Below are 22,799 nucleotides of genomic sequence, written 5' to 3'. Positions count from 1 at the left end.
ACCGAAGAAAACTTGGCACGATCAAGTATTTCAAAATTTTGATTGTGTTCAGGTCAGTAGTCGGAATAATGAGAGGAAATGCACGAATGTTAAATGAGGTGAAAATTGTTTGCAAAGACAAATTAGGGTGGCGTTGATTCTCTCTGGCCACCCCTGCGGAGAAGCGGCGTGATGGTTAGTTAGTTAGTTAGTTTATTCAATTATTATTTGTGAATTTAATGGCGATGAACATAATTAATCAATGTTATAATACTTTGAAACATGGCACCTTACAAGGGCCCAGAGCAGCCGTGTGCCCCAGAATTTTAGGTGTGCGGTGGTTTGACTTTGTGAGAAATGAAAAGATAAGGCGCAGACGCAGCAAATCTTGGTCACAACTGTCGTCAAGAAGAGGCGATTCAGTTGGCTTGGCCATGTACTCCGCATGCCTCCCGCCATCAATCTTGCCTCTTTTACAAGGCATAAGGTTCGCGCTGCCCAGGACGACCACTGCCAACAATTCGTCGGCAGTTCTCGTCAGAGCTTCGGGACGCGGATCTAACTTGGGAGGATGCAAGGGAGCTGGCAGCCGACAGAAAAGCCAAGAGTCAGTTTTTGGACTCCATATGCTTCATTCACATAGGGAGCGGATATGGTTATATAATAGTAATAATAATAATACTTTTCTCGGCGCCTAGAACAACTCTACGAACCACTGTGCAAAGGCTCTACTGTAATATTTCTGGGTCAGATAATGACTGATTGAATTCTGTCCGAGTGGAAAGGGTGGCCGAGGCAAAGAATACTGTAATAAACGAAAAAATGTGTATGAGAGTACCTACCCATATAATCATATATTTATGAGAAGGAAAAATGACGTCGGTATAAGAGGGCGTATTTAGTACAAATCTTAAATATGTTACAATACAGTATAATAAATCAAATGGAAATACAATATATCCTACATTCCATACTGAGAATGCGGAATTTTTCCCATTCGGGAAGTATTGATTTTAATATACTGCGACATCATAATTTTATCCATTTTACGGTTTATTGCGATTATATTTGGGTTCAGTAGGACCAAGAAACTGATCCCTTCCAAGAATGTACATTTGATATTTCCGTATATGTACCTGCATCTCAAGGCGTAGTTTCGTGTAGGGACTTTATCCATCCCCTAATTAAATCGCTTATCATAATCGATTTCTTATAAGTTATGAACAATTAGTGTGCATTATTTATTTATTTATTATATTAGACACTGGATTTTTCACCATTTTTCATATACATTTTATATATAGAATATAAAAATATTGATGTGAGTCCCTAATGTGTAAACCATTTAAAAATATAAAAAAAACAGAATTTTTTCAACTATTAAAGGGTGATAATAATTTTAATATAAAGAAAAGTTCGTCTTACAGATTCCAAAACGACTTTACAATAGCAAAATGCAATATATAACGATTCCCACAAAATTTTAAGTATTTGGGTATTCGGGTACTATATTAAATAAATAAAATAATTATGTGGTGTGTTCATTCGACATGTACGGTAATGTGGTGTGTCTGGTCGATATTTACAGTAATGTGGTATATCTGGTCGATATGTACAGTAATGTGGTGAGTCTGGTCGCTATGCAGGCTAATGCGGTGTGTTTGGTAATTAGATGTGTCTGGTCGGCTTGTCGGTTTGTCCAGTAATGCGGTACGTCTGTTCGGCATGTTAGTAAGAAATGTGGTGTTTCTGCTCGCAGTACAGTAATGGTGTGAATCTGACCGAAACTTCGCGAAGTACAGTAATGCGGAGCGTCTGGTCGCAGTACAGTAATGCGGTGCGTCTGGTTGGCATGTATAGTAAGTTATGTGGTGTGTCTGACCGCAGTACAGTAATGCGGTGCGTCTGGTCTCAGTACAGTAATGCGAAGTGTCTGGTCGGCTTGTCGGCTTGTACAGTAATGCGGCGTGTCTCGACACGTACAGTAACGCGTTCCGCTTGTTGGCAGGCGGCGCCGCCGCGGCTGATGGTAGCGGGGCGATGGGCGAGCGCGCGGCGCGCTCCGTGGCGCTGGAGCGCGCCTACGTGCACGAGGTGTACGAGCAGCAGCAGGGGCGCGCGCGCGCCGAGCCGTGGCCGCGCGTGGCCGCGCTGCTGGCGGGGCTCGAGCCCGGCAGCCTGGTGTGCGACGTGGGTGAGTACCTTACTGCTTATAATAAACTTATACAATCTACTTGTGTATGTATGCGTATGTATATGTATGCATGTATATTTATAAATATATTCTTATTTTTAAACTTCTACCTAGAAAAAATATCCTTTAACTACCCTCATTAATTCCTCTCCTTTCCTTCTCCTTCCTGCTAAATCTATTATTTTATACCATACACTTTTTTTTAATCTCTGAATGTTTTGTAATAGTTTTATAAAATAAATGTGGAATTGTTTAATTGGCTTTTTTTAACGTAACTATTTTGTTAATGTAATGTAATGTTTATAATTGTTAATGTAACTATTGTTTATTATTTTTTTTTATGTGTAAGCTGTACAATTCCCGAGCAAATAAAATAAATAAATAAAAATACTATTACCCACAAAGTGATTGATAAGAGGCGTAGATTCGTAGGGTAGTTTCGAACTTCACCATTTATTGGCTCCATTCTCAAGTATTATAAACTCTTCCAATAGCTCATTCACCGAACTCTTCCCCAATCCAAGATATATTGTATTGTGTCCATCCTGTACACAATACAATACACCTGGGTGGACGGACACCATCAAAATTTTAAAGGGAAATTTATTTTGACATTATCCATTTTGGCATGTCAATGACCGCAATAATTGAAGATTTGTGAACTGTAAATTTGAAATCATTCAATTCCACTCGCTTTGAATATTCAAAAAATATATATACAATTCTAATGGATATCTTCATTCACCAAATTCTCTGTATATATAATACATAAGACATCAAGCAAATCCTTTCTCTAACACAGTGATTCCCAAAGTGGTCTATATCGACCCCCAGGGGTCTATGACAACTTGCAAGGGGTCTATGTTTTAATTTGAATTTAAAATATAAATGTATAAAACCTAACATGTGTGGTTCAAAGTGAGTAACACTACATATACCGGCTGTCAAAAATACATTTGAAGTTAATGAATTTGATAAAAATCAATATCAGGTAAGGCAAGGGGTCTACGAGATAAAAGAGTTTGGGAACCTCTGCTCTAACACATACCTCTTATTGTCAAAAGAACTTTGATTATTATGCAATAAAGTTGTACAACCTGCTTCCATTACCCATAAAGTCACTAAAAATATAAACTAAATATAAAAGTGCTATTCATAAATGGATAATGGAAGTGGACAGATCTGAAATAGATTCCATCTTCCGGCGATGATTCCATACGCAATTTTCTTTCATAATAATTTCTTCAATAAATTCTGCGAAATGTGCCCTCGGCACGGTAAAACTCAGTGAAGGCACATTATTGTAATTTGTAATTATGCGTATGATGAATTATAAATAAATAATAATTAAATAAAGTAAAAACAATAAAATATATATATCGCTAAACGCTGCCATCAAGTTGGCCCAGGACCGGGAAGAATGGAGAGGACTTGTGCACCAAGTGCCTGACATTCCAGAAGACCACGACGCTCAGCATTGAGCAAGAAGATGAAGAAAAAAAAAATATATATAAAAAAAACAGTCGCTGGTCATACCTCTGGTCAGTCTAGACACCACAAGTTTCTACATTACAGGTTTATTATTCTTTCTGTGGAACCAAATTCATTGAAATCGCCCAAACAAATTTTATTTTAACAAGGCCAAATTGGAAATAATACATGATGTATCTTTTTGAACGACCTCGAAATAGATTACCTTCAATTCTTTCATAAATCACATCTCATTCTCTTTTTCTATCCGTATTATTTACGTATATGATCATCCCCAACTGCCTTCAAATTAGTTTTTTTTTTACGTTGGCAAAGCTATCAAAGCGGCGTGTTCCGCCCCATCCGTCTGGCATCTTCCCAGATACAATACGGATTAATGACGCACCAGTGACGAAAGGCGGCGCCGCCCACGCTAAGGCGGCGCCGCTCGGGCGAGCCTACAGATCAGCTGACGTTGAAAGCAGCACCTCTGCACAAATATATCGACTAATGGTCACGTTCGGTCACTGATGTTTCGGTTATGGCCTCACTCCTCTGATAGCGCTTTGTTGCTTACACCAGTCAAAATCGGCACCTCTGCATAAATATACCGACTATCGGTCAGCGCTTTGTTGCTTATGTTAAAAGCAGGAACTTTTGCACAAATAGACCCACTAATGGTCAAGTTTGATCACTGATGTTTCAGTTATCGTCTTACTCCTCTTTCAAGCTAGATCTGTCAAGTTAGGTAGTGCGTTGTTGCTTACACCTCTGCATATTGTAAATATACCGACTAATGGTCACGTTCGAGCATTGATGTTTCGGTTATGGCCTCACTTCTCTTACAAGCTAGATCGGTCAAGTTAGGCAGTGCCTTGTTACTTTTACACCAATAATGTTGAAAGTGGCACCTCTCCATAAATATACCGACTAATGGTCACGTTCGAACACTGATGTTTCGGTTATCATCTCACTACTCAAGCTAGACATCGATTAGACTTAAGCTAGATCGGTTAAGTTATGCAGTGCCTTGTTGCTTATACCAATGTCTTAAACAGCACATTTGCATAAATTTACCGACAGGCGACGTGGCGTAGTTGGGTAGAAGCTCGACTGCACTGGCATCTCTGGTTTGATTCTCGCCTGCATAAATTCAAGAAAGATTAATTTTCAATAAATCTTTTTTGTCATTCTTGTTAAGTATTTTTCACATTTAGTTTCTCTATCCTTACTATCCTACCTGCAGACAAGCCTCTAAAAGTTTTGCGGGTTATTCTTATTTTTTTAAGTATTAGTAATGAATGATTAATCACGTAGGATAACCATTGGTATATTCACTAATGGGTGCAGAATGGATGCGAGAAAGAAGACGAGACCAAATTAATAAATGTTCTTGTGACTCACTATGATAAAAGAATATTCAGATTATCAATTTAACATCGTTATTCGATTATCATGACCGATATTACGCATCACTATCCCGTTTTTTTGTAACGTTACTGTCTTTTTTCTAAGTCCTTGAATTCTGCCTTTGAAATTATTAAAATCTATTGAGCATATTATTACCCAACGTATAGTTAGGTTTCCTTTGCTTTTGACGTCACGCTGCCGATAAACAACCTTATTGTTTGGAGCGACCTCTAGTTTGGAAAAAAATGTTTACATTGAAAAATTTCTATTCTATTACTTACCTATTAATCTATACTAAAATGGTGAGTCCGCCTCCGTAGTGTTATGGTCAGTTAGCTCGGCTACCGTTCTGGAGGTCCCGGGTTCGATTCCCAATGGGGGTAAAATAAATATAAGTGATTTTTTCACTGTCATATTTATTCAATATTATCCTGGACTGGTACCTGAAGCGGAGGGCTGATCACCTTACCTTCATGTGTAAACGATCAAGATAACACTACGTTTATATGACACAGTGCCCTATGCACCATTGGGGTGCGGATAAGGGTTTAAAAAAATGGTGAGTGTATATTTACATGTACATATAGTACTCGTACAGGAGAAAGTGACCAACTAACAAAACGTAAAATGTTCAGGAGGGCCATTTAAGTCACTTTTGCTTGGCAAGAAAATAAACATCAATGCAGTGTATTTATTGATTTGTCGTTTAATTTGTAGAACTCCATTTTGTTAATACGTTAATACGCATAATAGACCGTTTTTATTTGATTAAAAGATACTAAGTAGTGAAAATTAATGTTACTACGTTGTGAAATAAATTACTATGTAAATAAAATATTAATTATTATTTTTTGACATCTCATCAAAGATGAAGAAGAATATGGAAGTCTGGGCATTTACGGGGCTTACGACCGTCATAGGCTGGTTTAAGTGATCACTTTACACACGTGTAACATTCACCAATTCTACCCATTATTGACAACCACACTACTCAAATTCTTGGAAGTTCTATATATATGAACCAATTTAGAAACCTTGTTCATGAATCACTAGAACTTCACTAGAGACATCTATTGGTGAGATGTAAATCACCAATAATAATATGAAAATAATATGAAAATAACTCCTGTAATTGGAGATAATCCAGATTTTGTGAACAAGTATTTGGACACACTCAAAATGTTGTAAAATATTAATTGTTTGTTTGTTGTTGTACAAATATTAAATATCCTTGTCACCGATTATTTTGAAATTTTGCCACAAGATTGTTTTATTTTATTTTGACGCCGCCAGGATCCGAACCCAAGACCTCATGCGCGATGGCCAAACGTGATAATCACTACGCTACGGAGGCGGATGTATATACGTATATGGTTGTATTTTGTTTTATGAAATTGGGAGACATTCAACAAAAAACTTGTATCGAAAATACAAACTTGTACTAGGATCATATAATAATCAGGAGGTAGTAGAATCGGAAATTTGAATCACTGCCAGTGACGCAATACTCTCCCATTGAAAAACTTTTCCCTTCCAGGGCTCTCCTGGCCCTACTACCCCTCCCCCGCCGCCCCTCCTCCCCTCCTCCTGTAACCCTGATCCTGTCGGGAGGTTCAATGACGTCATTAGACGCCCTTGAGTTTCGGGAAGGGGGGGAGGGGGTGTAGCGAGAAGGTGCGTATTCTATCTAAATATATATTCGGTGTGTTTCGTCGTCCTCGAGAAATCTGGGATTTGTACGTAGTATCTGTGTTTACTGAATGTTTTTTATTAGTCTAATCATGGTACATCGGCCTACGGTGATTAGGACCCACATCTTTCCATTAAACGAACTGAAATTTTGATTACCTACATATCGCTCACTCCTTTCAAGAACGTCATAAATCACAAATCGTCAATTTTCAGTTGTGCATGTTTTCGGAATGCCCAGAAAATGTACTATATCCCAGCAAAAGCAGCATATTTTTAACTTAATATTTACCCGCTACAGGGCAGAAAGTGTTGTTTTTGCATTTTTTTTAAGAAAAGGTATTGTTTAATTATTTTTTTAAATTTACTAAATATTTTTCAAATGGAGAAAAAATCTTCAGGTTTTACCTAAAAAGATCTGTTTCGTAGTAAAAAGTTCAATAAGTGGCTTGATATTTATTTTTTAAAAATTGTATTATATTTTTAAACTTTAAAACGTATGACGTTCTTGAAAGGAGTGAGCGATGTGTGAACTAGACAGCTGCAGTATACAAACATACCATATTAAAATTGTTTACATGCGGCGACATTTGAATTTAAGCAAGTAAAATATTAACAGGAAGTTTTTTATGTTTGACTGATTTTTTTATCCGTTTAATAGAGGTCTGTTATATCAAGGTTTTACTGTATTTGTTGAAAATTTTTATACCCGAGATATGTTATTTGTTTGTTTTTAGAAGGGAATTGCATTTATTATTTACCTTGCTTGTTATGTACAAGGTTTATAGATCATTAAGTGGATTTTGTTTCTACTAACTAAATATTTTTTTATTTAAATCTGTGTTGGGAACAGTAGCGATAATCTAGTGTGGGCCAATCGGAAACCTCTCAGCATTTGCTCATTGCTGGGAAGAAACCACGTAAAACTCCTCAGAAGAAGGCGGACTGTTGACTGTCGTCAGCAGACCTTCCGTTCCACTAGAAGGGGGTTCGGCATTTTGTGTCCTAGCTTGGCTTATGGTAACAATGTCCTACACTACTTTTATCATGTATGATACCACCTCTCGTGACAGTTCCTTATGAACTATCACGGATCCGATGCCGGATAGGTCCTCACCCAGGCTCCTGCAACGCGCCTCCAGCTGTTGTATTTGGATGCTGATAAATGTTGTTACTTTGTACGCATTCTGTCTAACCGCATATTGGATCATTCTCATGATACATATGTTATTATTGGCTTATAAATGAATATGAAAAATCACAAGACTATCGATAACATTCTTATTGAAATCTGTAGAGAAGTAAGGGAGAAATGAAGGTTTAAACTTTAGATATTTTAATAAAACACCGCTATACGTCATCAAATGTACGTCATCGGGTGTGTTATGCGGCGTTTCCCTTTATATATTTACTTTATAGGGCTGTAATAGTTTTCGTTACCCTAGACTGGTACCTGAAGCGGAGGGCTGATCACTTTTCCTTCATGTGTTAACAATGATCAAGATAACACTGCGTTCGTATGATGCAGTGCCCTATGCACCACTGGGGTGCGGATAAGGATTTGAATGAATAGTAGTAGTGTAGATTCGTTTATGTGACTTCATTCGTTACCAACTTACGAAAACAACGTTTTTACGAGGGCGAATTTTGCAAAAGAAAATGACTTATGAAAATATTGATTATATCGGCTGTTATAGACACAAAACGAGTCTTGCACAATCCTTTATAGGTTGAGTATGTAACATTAGATATTCCTTCCGAGTGATAATGCCCTATTCCGAAAATGAATAATGGTCGAGTGGAAATACGATGACTGACCATTCTCTGTAAATGTCTTTGCACTATTCCGTGTTTGTCTGCTGTGCTGGTCGGGGTTGTGGGCGTCTGTGTACCGGCCAACGTCGAGTCGGAATCGGATCTAGCTGAAAATTTGGTGATGGACTTACAATATTGTATTTATTTAGATTGGCAGTGACAGGTGTATTGAAAGCTTTTAAATGTAAATTCACAGTAAAATTGGGATACAATTTTATATAGTTTCACATTTTCAATAAAATTCGCAACTTAGTTCAACAAAAAAAATGCTTAGCAAGAGCAGGTCTGTCAGGAAGCCTAGATGCTTCTGTATCAGATCTGGGCATGCGGTGGGACAGCTTTCAATATGTATTCCGAAAATGAATTTACATGAAGTGTAGATTATGAGGTAAAAAGGCAACACGGCTTGTTTCGTTTGAAACTTGCAAACTATTGATTTACCATTTGACGGCTCATCCCATTCTTGAGTATCGTGAACTTTTCCAATAGCCCATTCACCGAACTCTTTACTGTACCGCCCGCCACATACCTCGACATGAGGCCCGATCCAAGGTGGGATATACGCAATACAATAAACCCCCCTATAGCGTTGAGATAGATACCGCGTTATCGGGGCGAACGTTAAATGGGATGTATGTTTTAAATTGTATTTTAACCGGCTGAAATAAGTCTTTATTAACAACATTTTGAGTGTGTCCAAATATTTGTTCACAAAATCTGGATTATCTCTAATTACAGGAGTTATTCTCATATTATTATTATTTACATCTCACCAATAGATGTCTCTAGTGAAGTTCTAGTGATTCAAGAAGAAGGTTTCTAAATTGGTTCATATATATAGAACTTCCAAGAATTTGAGTAGTGTGGTTGTTGAATGTTACACGTGTGTAAAGTGATCACTTAAACCAGCCTATGATGGTCGTCAGCCCCGTAAATGCCCAGATCCATATTCTTCTTCATCTTTGATGAGATGTCAAAAAATAAGTCTTTATTAAATTAAAATATAATTTAAAAACGTGAAACCCCTATAACGCTCCCTCCGATAATGCGGTACCTATCTCAACGTTATAGGAGGGTTTACTGTACAATACACCTGGGTGAAAGGACGCCATCCAAATTTAAAAGGGCAATTCCATTGACATTATCCATTTTGGCATTAGTTTGGACTGTGGTACCGTGGTTAGTGTCGCGGACTCTCGAGTCAAGAGTTTCTGGGTTCGAATCCACTATACCACAATTTGATACCTATATATACGACAGGCGCCGTGGCGTAGTTGGGTAGACACTCGACTGCGAAACTGGGATCGCGGGCTCAATTCCCACATATTGCAAAGTAAATTCAATAAAGATTTATTTTCAATTGGTCTGGGTGTTTGTGATGTATTTTTCACATTTACCTTCCCTATCCTTACTATCCTACCTGCAGACAAGTCTCTAAAAGTAGGGGTTTTGCGGGTTATTCCTTAAAAAAACTAATAGTGAGCCGCTTAGGCTCACAGAAATTGTTTGAAATTGAAGTATTTTTGTAAATAATAGTCAAAAAATATTTCGCTTTAAAAAACCTATATTTTTATTTATTATTTATTTTTATTAACATATATTGTTAACATTTATTTAAATCACAATTTTAAACATTATTATTCAATTTTATTTTGCTGAGACCCACCAAGCCACCTTGTGTGTCTTGTCGGGGAGTTATTTTTTAATACATTTTTATTGTTTTTAACCATTTTAACCGAATATACACACAAAAAAGAGAGAAAAATTACGAATATAAACATTTTACAATTTTTATAAAACTAATTCTTGATCTTTAACCCATTCCTTTATTTTGCCTTTGTTTCATATTTAATTTTGACCTCTAACCTCCGTCGGCAACAAATTAAAAATGTTCGGAGCGATATATTGCAGTGTGCGACTCCCATATTTATTGTTAATTCTTGGGACTATCAAACCTTCGTTGTGTGTAAATCGTGTATCATGGTTGTGTGTAAATAAAATAAAATGGCCACGGTTACGACTGAAAATTTGAAATCATTAAATTCAACTCGCTTTGAAATATTTAAGAAAGAAAAGTAATGGATATCACATCGTGCTCAATATATAATTACGTATTTGACAACTCAATTAAAATAACGAAGAATATGGAAGTCTAGGTTATTTACAGGGCTTATGACCTGTCATAGACTGGCTAAGCGATCTCTTTAAACACGTGTAACATTCACCATATTCTACCCGTGATTGACCATTCGCCTTTATGCTAATGATTCTGCAAGAAAGAAAGCAAAAATCAAAGCAAATAAAATTGGATACTTTTTTCAAAACAGTGCAAAAATTTAATTTCGCGCCGACAATTTGGTGAATTGGTATGTATTTTTTTAAAAAATACATAATTTATTTGCATTGTTAGGGCGTTATCAACTACCGTGAAGATTAAATTGACTAATAATCAATGTTTGATTTTAATATTTAATATTATTTTTTGACATCTCATCAAAGATGAAGAAGAATATGGATGTCTGGGCATTTACGGGGCTGACGACCGTCATCGGCTGGTTTAAGTGATCACTTTACACACGTGTAACATTCACCAATTCTACCCATTATTGACAACCACACTACTCAAATTCTTGGAAGTTCTATATATATATGAACGAATTTTGAAACATTATTCTTGAATCACTAGAACTTCACTAGATATATCTATTGGTGAGATGTAAAGAAGCTTTTTACTAAGCAGAAACTCTTATGTTGGTATGTGAGGTCCGAATCCTGGATTACAATCACACACATGAGAAACGCCAGAAAATACCATTTTCATTTTTATTATTTAAGCTTATAATTTGACCAGATAATTTATTTACAACATTTTGAGTGTGCGTTTTGTGAACAAGTGTTTGGACACAATCAAAATGTTGTTAATATTTAATATTTAAAGTATGCATTTCTACAAATTAAATGCCAAATCAATAAATAAATAAGACACATCTATGGATTTAAATGTATCGAAGACGTCCCATTCATTCGTTGATCCTATTTATATAGGTACCAACTTCGAGGACTTGTTTTCAAGGTGTAGTCTCCTTAAGGCGTACGACGTGTTCGTCAATTTTAATATTTCAGTAGGTAGGTAGGAAGGTTACCTCGCGGGTATTCCCGGGCATTTCGATTGTCTTTTTTCCCCGCTTTCCCGCCCGGAAGTCGTCGTTTCCCGCCCGATTCATGCGGAGCGCGCGTGTCGGGGTCCTTTTCCGAAAACGGTGAATGGGGTTCCGTGACGTCAGTCCTGGAAGCGGGAAAACCGTACGGGCCGCCCGAAAGCAAGCCGGCGATACAGCACGTAGAAAGGTCCGAATATCTGTATGTTTGTAATATTATTAATATCAGTTTTAGAGGTCGCTTTTTGCGTCGGGTCGCCGATTTGACTTCGGCCGTTTCCGCCGATCGCTCGGGCCGTAGAAAGGGTGGAAAGGTGAAAGGGGGAATGCGTATTACGTCACTCCATTGCGGATAGCGTTCGATACGCGCGGGAAATATTATCGACGGGTCCAAAACGGTGACGTCGAGCAGAGAAGTGATATCAATTAGCCTACGAGACTTGACACGATGCAGCCGTTCATAAAACCTTTTTGTTATGTTGCCTTTTTACTACTTTTATCCCTCGATTGTACTATGTATTTTACATTTTCCTCATTCATTTTTGTTTTCTAAGAATTTCGCTATAAACTACGTGCTGTAAAATTATAGCCTATAAATTATATTATGGAGGATGTGGTATATCATTTTGTATAATAAGCTTAATAATGCCTGGATGACATCGGATTCTCTCTATGTACTAACTTTAGTTTGTTGGAAGATATTGCTTTTTAGCAATAAGCCCGCCATTGTACTTATTTCTTTTCTGTACATGAAGTTTAAATAAATAAATAATATGAATAACGCCACGTCGCTTCCCCGGAGGAGTAGGCAGAGAGAATAGAACGCCACACCGCTCTGTCTTTGCAAACAATCAACATACCCGCCGATTATTACGACTCCTGACCTGACCACTTTCAAGTACAGGGGAACCTCGGTATACGTCCTTAATCCGTTCCAGATCATGAGAAATATACCGAATAGGATGTATACCAAACGTATTTTTCCCATAAGACATAATGGGAAAATGAATAATTCATTCTCATGAAAAATTTTTTTTTTTGCATATTATAAATTGATGTGGTTGTAAAAAAAAATTTAAACACTGCTTAGTACTAAAAAAGATAAATCGCTCACTCCTTTCAAGAACGTTGTAAATTTTCAGTTGTGCATGTTTTCGGAATGCCCAGAAAATGTACTGTATCCCAGCAAAAGCGGCATATTTTTAACTTTATATTTCACCGCTACAGGGCAGAAAGTGTTGTTTTTGCATTTTGAAGAAAAGGCATTGTTTAATTATTTTTTTCAAAAAACTAAATATTTTTCAAATGGAGAAAAAAACTTCAGATTTTACCTAAAAAGATCTGTTGCACAGTAAAAAGTTCAGTAAGTGGCTTGATATTTATTTTTTATACATTGTATTATATTCTTAGAGTGTGGCGTTCCATCCTCTCTGCCTACCCCTGCGGGGAAACGGCGTGATGGTAGTAGTAGTAGTAGTAGTAGTAGTATATTCTTAAACTTTAAAAACGTTCTCCTGAAAAATCAAGTATTTTGATTTATGACGTTCTTCAAAGGAGTGAGTGAAATGTGAAATTTGAAAATCTTGAATTTGAAAAAAATGATAAATCAAAATTATCACCATTTGAACTATCTATCATGCATCGTTTTGCCGCTCATTCGTATGAGAGAACGCATTTGAACTGCATACAGTCAACTTTCATCCTTCTCCATGCTCCACTTCCATACATTACTGTTGAAACCAGTACCTGGACCCCTCAAGAAATTCATTCATACGCCAGACTACTCATCGGACAAATTATCAACGACCTCTGGTGAACCTCTAAGTGTATTAATGTATTTTGTTTATCTATTTCAGGTTGTGGAAACGGGAAATACATGAATGTCAATCCATCGGTGTTCACAGTTGGAGCAGATCGCTGCAACAGGCTTGTAGAACTTGCCAGGGAGAAAGATAATCAAGTAAGTTTATTTATTGTAGCTGCAGACAGTTGGTAGAATTACATGTTGAATTGTTGGGTAATATATCCAAATTTAAACAACGTTCAATTGGTTGAATTCTGCATTTATTTATGTACAGTGAAACCTCTATCTATCATTCCTCGAATAATCGTTTTCCCGGATGTGTCGTTTATTTCTTCTACCCCGAATTCATTTCATACAAAAATAGATCGCATCGATCGTTTCTATCCACCATTTTACCGCATTCATCGTTTAAATTATGCTACATATTTGATGTAATTTGTCTGTTTTTTTACTTTTTTTTTAATTTTCTGAATTTTGTTACATTCGACGATAATATTTCAACGTGTGGGATACAGACTATCGAAAGCTTGTGTGATGGATACAGCAGAAGAGGTCTGAAGATCTTTGGGTTCTGTTCAACTTTGTATTTACTACTACTACTACCATCACGCCGTTTCTCCGCAGGGGTAGGCAGAGAGGATGGGACGCCACACTCTTCTGTCCTGACATACACTCCTCGCCTCCTTCACACCCATACATCTAGTCATACATGCCCTCCGATTACGCAGACTTTGTATTTTTTTTTTAATAAATACATTTATTAACATCTAAAACTTGTATTCTTGAAATTTCCACCTACTAATGGTTATGCAGATTGGGAGTCATGTGTCTGAAGAAGTTTTCCGAAGCGGGATTCTTCTACACCTTTAGCAATAGTTCTTGCATATATTTTATTTTAATGTATTTTGATGTACCTATACGCTTTACAAAAAAATTAGTTTGTAATGTAAATGTTAATTGAAAATAAATAAATTGAAATGCTTCCATCAGGCGCACCTTTGTTGTACTGTATGATATATATATACATATATATATATATATATATATATATATATATATATATATATATATATATATATATATATATATATATATATATATATATATATATTTTTAGATGGGAATTGCATTTCTTATTTACCTTGCTTATTATGTACAAGGTTTATAGATCATTTAGTGGATTTTTGTTTCTTCTAGCTAATTAAATATGTTTTTATTTGAATCTGTGTTGGGAACAGGAGGGATAATCTAGTGTGGGTCAAATAGGAACTTCTCAGCATTTGCTCATTGCTGGGAGGAAACCACGTAAAACTCCTCTATATATTATTTTTATACTTTGTGTATCTGTACCATTACTCATTTCTCTTGAATTCCTCTATCGCAGGTGGTGTTGTGCGACAACCTAGCTCTGCCATTCCGCGATGAGACGTTCGACGCGTGCCTGTCCATCGCGGTGGTGCACCACTTTGCGACGGTGGAGCGGCGCGTGCGCGCCATCCGCGAGCTGGCCCGCGTGCTGCGCATCGGCGGCCGCCTCGTCATCTCCGTCTGGGCCATGGAGCAGAGGAACAGGAAGTTCGAATCCCAGGTACGTTCGTTGTAAACTGTCCGAACCGCATTCCCGGATCTGATACGGAAGCATCTAGGCATCCAGACAGACCTCTCTTGATGAGCAAGGATTTGGATACACTAAAAAAAAATTGTCAATAAATATAAGAGATTTCCACTCAAACATTTATTTGAAATTAACACATTTCGGATGGTTTTTTTTTACGCTTGCGGACCACTGGCGACAGGATTTGATAATTATACAAATATTGTTTTTTTTTTAAATAATAACTACGTCTATTTTAGATGCGTGTCTGCAGGCAGGATAGTAAGGATAGGGAAGGTAAATGTAAAAAATGCATCAGAAACAACGAGACCAATTGAAAATACATTTTACTTTAATTCATTTTGCAATTGGCGGGAATCAAACCTGCGAAGCCAGTTTCGCAGTCGAGCGTCTACCCAACTACGCCATGGCGCCTGTCAGTTTATTTATGCAAATGTGCTGTGGCCTTACCTTGACAAAGAGACTGGTTTATAATATTCACATAAACATTGGATAATTCCTTCTTTTCTGACTTTGAAATGAGGCCAGCGCAGAAGGTATAAATACCCTTCCCGTCCTTAAGCATAAATCGAACGAACAGGTTGAAATACCTTTCCCGTCCAAAGTGTGTTAACTGGTACCTCATATCTGCAGTGCAGGACTGATTCAAAAAAACTTCTTTTGACTGAATAAAAAGCTTCTTTTCATCTCACCAATAGATGTCTCTAGTGAAGTTCTAGTGATTCAAGAAGAATGTTTCAAAATTGGTTCATATATTTGGAACTTCCAAGAATTTGAGTAGTGTGGTTATAAATAATGGGTAGAATTGGTGAATGTTACACTTGTGTAAAGTGATCTCTTAAACCAGCCTATGACGGTCGTCCGTCCCGTAAATGCCCAGACTTCCATATTTTTCTTCTTCTTTGATGAGATGTCAAAAAATAACAGGGCTGATTCATACAAATCGATTAATAGAAAGAATAGATTTGTAATCTTGTAGGGTTTTGTCTCCTAAATTATTTTTTGGAACAATATCCTCACATTGAAAATACCGTTCAGGATAGATAACCACATTTTGTTATTTTCAACCCATACATATACAAACAAAAATAATAATTTAAATAAATTTTGGTGTCATTTCAGGATGTCTTGGTACCGTGGCATAGACCGGAAGCCCTTAGCACTCCGTCATTGGAGTTGACATCTACTACAGCCACATCAGAAGATGACTTGGTCCATCCTCCGTACAATGCCTACACTCACACATCAGACACAGAATCTGGAAGGTAATGTTTAAAATATTTTAAATAGTCATGATTGCACAAAGGATTGTCTTACATTAAAAACTTTAAATAAATTTTATAAAATGTGCCCTCGGCACGGGAAAATTCAGTGAGAGGACATTATTGTAATTATGTATATAATCAAATAAATAAATAAAATGAAATAAATATCACAAAAATATTGAAAGTGTTCATAGAAAAACTGCATATCCAACACGATGTTTCCTTTAAAATTACGGTTTGAAAAGTATCAAACTATGCTGAAGTCTATTTAAAACCTTTATTTAAAACAAACAACTCAAATACCAAAAGTATTCTTGCAATAAATTATTAATACAATTTTAAAAACCAAATACATAGTTCTTTCCAAAAGTTTCGTGTGGAGTATTATATGTTTATATATATATATTTTTTTTTGTAATAAAATACCATTGATAAATAAATATCTTTTACTCATTTGAAATGAATATTTTTTGTCTTTTCCAGAGGTAACCAAAATCGAAGGAAGAATCGAAATAGACACAAAGGAAGATCAATAGATCCCAACCGTCCTGCCAGCTCTTCTCCCAGCACATCCAGCTTGTCCTCGCCCAATGAAACCTGTTACAGCTTTGTGAGAAGAGCTATACAGAAGCTGGCCGGCAGCAAGAGATCTGTCAAGCCTTGGTTCCTCGACTCGTGGAGTAATTACTCCAAGGACGCTGCCGATGCCAGGTGTGACCCTGATGGATGCGAAGATTACGATGCGGAAATACAAGACCTCCCCATAGAACTCAGACGACTAGAAGAAGAAGAAATCCCAGTCAGAAGGCAGACATTCGCTTGCTCAGAAACCAGCACGTATAACGAATTAAGTGCAAATAACAAGTCTAAAAGTCTTAGTGATATATTAGCCGCACAGCAGAGATCCATGGTTAGATCTAGATCTAGTGTTCCTAGTCTCGGAGGGACCACAGATGACGCGGAAGGAAGTGAAGTCCAAGTGGAAGTTCTCGAAGAAAAGAAAGAAACTCAAACTAGAAGTAAACCCAAACTGGTCAAACAGAAGAAATCAGTCAATGAAGATGACGCCGACGAAGATCTGGATAAACCGACCGATATGAAAGATTTAGTTAAACAGCTCCCGGACTTTAAAATATCAGCCCACGGCCTGTCTAGAAGAAGCGGAGTCTTGAAACAAAGCTCGTTGAATGAAGAATTAATGTCAACGGACAGATTGAAGGAGAAAGAAAAAGTGCGGAAAAATATCCAAAAACAAGCATCGCTGAATGAAGAGGTTCTGTACAGAAGACATAAAACGCTAGATTCCCTTCGAGATTCGTTTTTCTCCACGTCAGCAACTACCGCCAAAAGATTTCAGTCCTTGAGAAATGGGCTGTCCCATAAATTTAAAGCTTCCACTAACACCATAGAAAAAGCTACAGTAAACAGCTTTGTGAGAATTCTTCAAGGCTGGAAGAGCCACGAAATGCCTTCTCCGAGTCAAGGGGTAAACGGGCAGAATAATGATGTAGTTTTACCAAATACTCCGCCGGCTGATTCCAAATCGATAGGATCAAATTTTGATGATTCCAAATCTAATGGAGAAAGGCGTCACTCGAAAGAGGATGGTTCGGATTCATCTAAAGATAGTAGTCTACAAAGCGATACGAGTGTGGACTCTGAAGACAGCTTTGCATCCGTTATATATGTGCCAAAATCCGATCCGAGCGGCTTGCAAGATCCTCTTTCTCCAACGCCTCTTTCTCCTGGACCCAGTTCTCCGAGAATGAAAGTTTCCTCGGTTCCTACTTCTCCCAGAGTTAAAAATGCACCCGGAGGACTCCCTTCCCCCCGATTAAAGCAGTTACCCCTCAATATGTTCCCCATTATTCGTCCTCCAAGTTCTCCAAAGTCCGGCCACGCGCCAGTTAGTAAAATATTAGCTACGCAAATTAGTCTCAAATGTCAAAGAACAATCAACAAAGATCATATACCTCCGCAGACTAGAAGCCAACCTAATTCACCACCCAAATGCAGCTCCAGTTCTAGTGATACAGAATTCGAAACTAGTCTTAAAATTAAATTTAACGATAAATTACAGGAGAGCGATCCGTTCGATATCTCTCCGGAAGATCAGGTATTTATCACTGAATCGGAAGAAGAGATTGCTTCAAAATCCAAAGAACTACTGGCGGAAATCAATAAAGACGTGGAAGAAATCAATAAACTAACCGCTGAAACTAATAATGTCAGACCTAGGGTCTTGCAAGATACAAAACCGTATCCGAAAATAACTTTACAAACGGTTGCCGAATTACCTGAAATACCGTCATTCAAAGGAAGAAGGGAGTCTGAGGATAGATCACCGTCAACCGAGAATGTCAACTCGAGGTTAATGGACAGAAAAAGAAGAGAGAGATTGAAACAAATCAGAGATCTGTTAAGACAAAGGCCCGGCTTTGCTTCGACCAACAGTAGAAGCATTTTCCCTATCGTCAGAAGATGTTCCACCCAAGAAGGGAAAACGGAAGTGACGGCCAAGCCCCTCCCTCGACTTCTCTCTCTAGAGCTCTTCAACCCGGAAACGGATGACATGGATAGTGACTCTAGCGGAGTTTCTTCGCCAGATTCTATGGACAGCGTCATCAATGTTATTCCCGAAGACTCAAAAAAGAAACCAACACAAGAGAAAGGTAATTTACTTTCATATACGCACAGTAAATCTTCAATATTAAAAAAAAAAATCCATAATTATTAACCAACATATAAAAGTCCGTCGTTTTTTATTTGGTCATGGTTTTGATTTTAACTATATTTTTTTTACATGTGCCAAGTATGAATTGTTTTGTTTTATGTAAAAACTAGACAGAGTTGATAATTTATTTTATTCACAGATGTCTTACATTATCAAAACTGTACAATTTTATTAGGATTAACAATGGTATTTGATGGTACCCTGATTTACAAGGTAGTGATAAATACTCATTAATATTTGAATTTCTTATTGGAAAAAAAAGTGAATTTGACGTAGAGTACATTTTGACTATAGTTTCTGTAATAAAAACAAATGCAATTGCCAAAGTATTACAAAAAGTATTCCAAAAAGTTACCCAGTTTGATTTTATGAAAAATAAGATAACAATTATTTACTTATAAACAGAGTATTGGAGAGAAAGTACATATGTGTTTTTGAATTTCAGAAACACCGATGTTCATACCTCCGTTGATATGCGAGCCGGATGCTGATGAACCTGTAACACCAAAATCTACAACTTCAAATCAGAGCTTGTTAGAAGCGGCTGCAGAAGTTGCACAATCTCTCGATGAAACTTGCGAAGCCGTCATACAGTCCAGTCCGAGGTCACGACGAAAGCTAGAGCCGACTGAATCTGGCGAAACGATGACTGTCGTTCAGGCAAGTTCGGAGAGTTCGAATAGTAGCAATTGGAGCTTAAACAAACTCTCACCGGGTGATCTGAGACTTCTGGAGGAAAGGTCGAGGTCGCATTCCCATACAAGCTCCAGCGGAAGCACTTCCAGTCTAGAGAGACTGTCGCCCGGTCGGAGATCCAAGGAACGCTCTCCGAAGCAAGGCAGCACCAGCAATTCCACTTGGAGTCTCAACAAACTCTCACCCATCAAACACGAGGGAATGTCGTTTGAAGAATGTTTTTCAAAATGCCGGAGAAGTCCCACCAAATTCCCTTACGACTGCATGTCTCTGTCCAGCCTCGAAGGTGACAAGTTGATCAAATCTGATAGCTTCACTCGCCTTAATGCCAACGAAAAACTTGTCACTTGCAAATCGGACATCATCACGGGCAACGAAGAAGAAGAGAAAGAATGGAATAAAGACTGCAAACAAAACTTGACGGAATTCGCGGAGAAACTGAGCGAAAAACTACTACAAGAGATAGACCAGTATTCTAAGCGAATGAGCGAAGAGGATTTTGACGTATGCGAAAGCGGTTCGAGCAAGAAAGATAGAAAAAGTAAGAACAAATTATGTCAAAACGTTCTCGACGATCTTTCCGACGAACTGCAGAAATTAGAAAACTCCGAAAGCGATACTCCCACTACTTGCAGTTGGATGTCTAAAAACGGGGTAAGGTGTTTGGCCGATTCCGGCCAGAATAAATCGGATCAAGTTTCTTTCTCTAAATGTACGTGTAAACCCAAAAACTGTAAAGTCGCATCGAGTGAAATAGTTGACAATAATGTAAATAAACCTAACAATTTAAGGAAGAAGAATAGATTATATAATAGGAATAAGAGTCCTATCGCTGACGTAGGAAATTTAGACAATTTATTGAATAACAATGAAAAATGTAACAGTGATGTGCCAAATAAGTGCAGTGAACCATCGAACCTTCATGCGGGTACCGGTGATATAGAAATCACAGTTCCGGCCGTGAACGTCATAGAGTCCAACGGGAATCCGGAAATTACCATCGACACTAACACTTACGCGGACACAAAGACCAACAGTCAGTCCCTGGAGTCGGGATACTCCTTGGAATCGGAAATTAGTATAGAATCATACCGCATGGACAAGCGTTCATCCTTGAAGGTGGGTCAGTCTACGGATTCCAGCGAAGTGGATAGAATGGAAATCAGTCCCGAGTCCATCACTCCCCGTTCCTCGGTGGGCATGGCGGTTCTCAAGCCGGGGTATTCCATAGAATCGAGCGATGCGGGAGACATATCGGGATCCGGAAGCGACTGGAGCCGCAGGGACACTAACAGCGCGGGCAAGACAGACTGCGGAGGAAGCACGGCCTCGCTAGGTCGCGCGAGCACCGCATCGCTAGCTTCATGCAGCGAGTGGTCCAAGGAAAGGAAGCTCGCCGACGGACGTTCGTCTTCCGAAGAAACGGCTCCAGTAAGAAGCCCTCTTCTCCGGCAGAGGGCCGAAGACACCCTGAACGTCCAAGACAGGCCGAGCCTGCAGGCGTCTCTCAGCGACACTTCTCAGGATAGTCTGCCATCCGACAACGGAGGTGGGGCCATCACCTTCCACAGGTACTATCACGTCTTCAAAGAAGGAGAGCTGGATCAGATGATCGAGAAGTACGTGGAGAATCTGCACATCATATCTTCGTATTACGATCATGCCAGCTGGTGTGTGGTCGCGGAAAAAGTGCAAGTTTGGACAATTTAAAACAATTGAAACCATCAATATTCATTTGACGTAAGTTAATTTTCATTGTAAATATTCCATCCTGCATTATTACGGAGATTTTATGGCGTAACTGCGTATACAATGGGAAGGAATTTATCCGCACTAATCTAGAACTTGATAATAAAACCGGAATGTATATAACTATCGACACAGGAAAAACTTCTCCCTATTGTATCCCTAATTTGGATATGATTTGAATGTTTGTCGGAAAACATTAGCTTACTTGAGAAAATATATTTAAGAATGTTTATATAAAATATGAAATGTAATTTCCTGTAACGAATTAAACATTTGGGAAAGTGAGTCGGACGGAGTAATCTAGCATTTCAAAGTAGATTTTTTGTCGGCATAATTCTTAAGGGAAACAATATCCCTCAACTAAAGAGCTTTAAGTAGATAAAGTGTTTCCTCAGGCTCAACTTAAAAATTGAAAATAAGAATTTGATAATATTAACTTGTAATCAAACTTACTTTAAAGTAGGATTTTATATCGATACGATACATAAACCGTTATATCATTATGTCAAGTTTATTTATTCACGAGAATCTAAAATAATTAAGCTCTAATATAAGAGAAACTCAACATCGTAAAGATGTAGAAAATACATTTATAAAATTATTTTAATTGAATTATTTTAGTGTTCAACTCAATCTGTTACAATTTTTAAAAATTTAGATTTGTTAATATCCAATTTATTGTCAAAATATTAGTTAAAGAAAAATAGGGAAATGTTTTTTTTATGAAGAAATACCGAATATCAATGGTGAACTTTTTATATAAATTAAAATAGTGCTTTTATCTTTTTCAAACCGTGTTGTTTTCTCAAAATTTAGTTTTTAACTAATTTTTAATTTAACATAAAATGGAGTATACTGGTTGGTTTCAAAAATAAAATATTTTAAATATTGTAAATCAATTAATGATTCTCTTATATGAATCCAAATTTTATCTTTTTTAATTACATTCTAATTGCAAAATTTTGTTTTAAACTAATTTTAAATTCAACACAAAATGGAGTGTACCAGTTGATTAGAAAAAAAAGTTCAGTATAAACTATTTTTTAAAAAGAGTGATATTTAAGTACTATATCAAAAATGATGGAGAACTAAAATTTATATATCAATGAGATTAATTTAGTAAATTTTGTTAACTTTATCAAACAGATATTGAGGTAAAGTGACTCTACTATAAGGGCATTGAAATTATTATACTATAAGCTAGCACAATTGTATTTAAAA

At 37.4% G+C, this 22,799-nt stretch overlaps 1 protein-coding gene across 1 annotated transcript in view; it reads left to right on the top strand.

The window, feature by feature from the left end:
* The window catches only part of fid (class I SAM-dependent methyltransferase fire dancer), a 55,168-nt gene extending 33,512 nt beyond the window's left edge, over window positions 1-21,656 (top strand). Inside the window, exons 2-7 of the mRNA XM_088271645.1 lie at window positions 1,988-2,173; window positions 13,572-13,675; window positions 14,904-15,107; window positions 16,257-16,399; window positions 16,883-19,071; window positions 19,579-21,656. Coding sequence (XP_088127771.1) covers window positions 2,020-2,173; window positions 13,572-13,675; window positions 14,904-15,107; window positions 16,257-16,399; window positions 16,883-19,071; window positions 19,579-21,539 — 4,755 coding nt within the window. The 5' untranslated portion in view covers window positions 1,988-2,019 and the 3' untranslated portion in view covers window positions 21,540-21,656. The remainder of the gene's footprint in view (window positions 1-1,987; window positions 2,174-13,571; window positions 13,676-14,903; window positions 15,108-16,256; window positions 16,400-16,882; window positions 19,072-19,578) is intronic.
* The last annotated feature ends 1,143 nt before the right edge of the window (window positions 21,657-22,799 follow it).

This window comes from Brachycentrus maculatus, unplaced genomic scaffold (assembly GCF_059751285.1).
Source record: "Brachycentrus maculatus isolate JH-2025_06_01 unplaced genomic scaffold, ASM5975128v1 h1tg000454l, whole genome shotgun sequence".
Classification (NCBI taxonomy): domain Eukaryota; kingdom Metazoa; phylum Arthropoda; class Insecta; order Trichoptera; family Brachycentridae; genus Brachycentrus; species Brachycentrus maculatus.
This window is presented reverse-complemented; position numbering and strand designations above follow the sequence as displayed.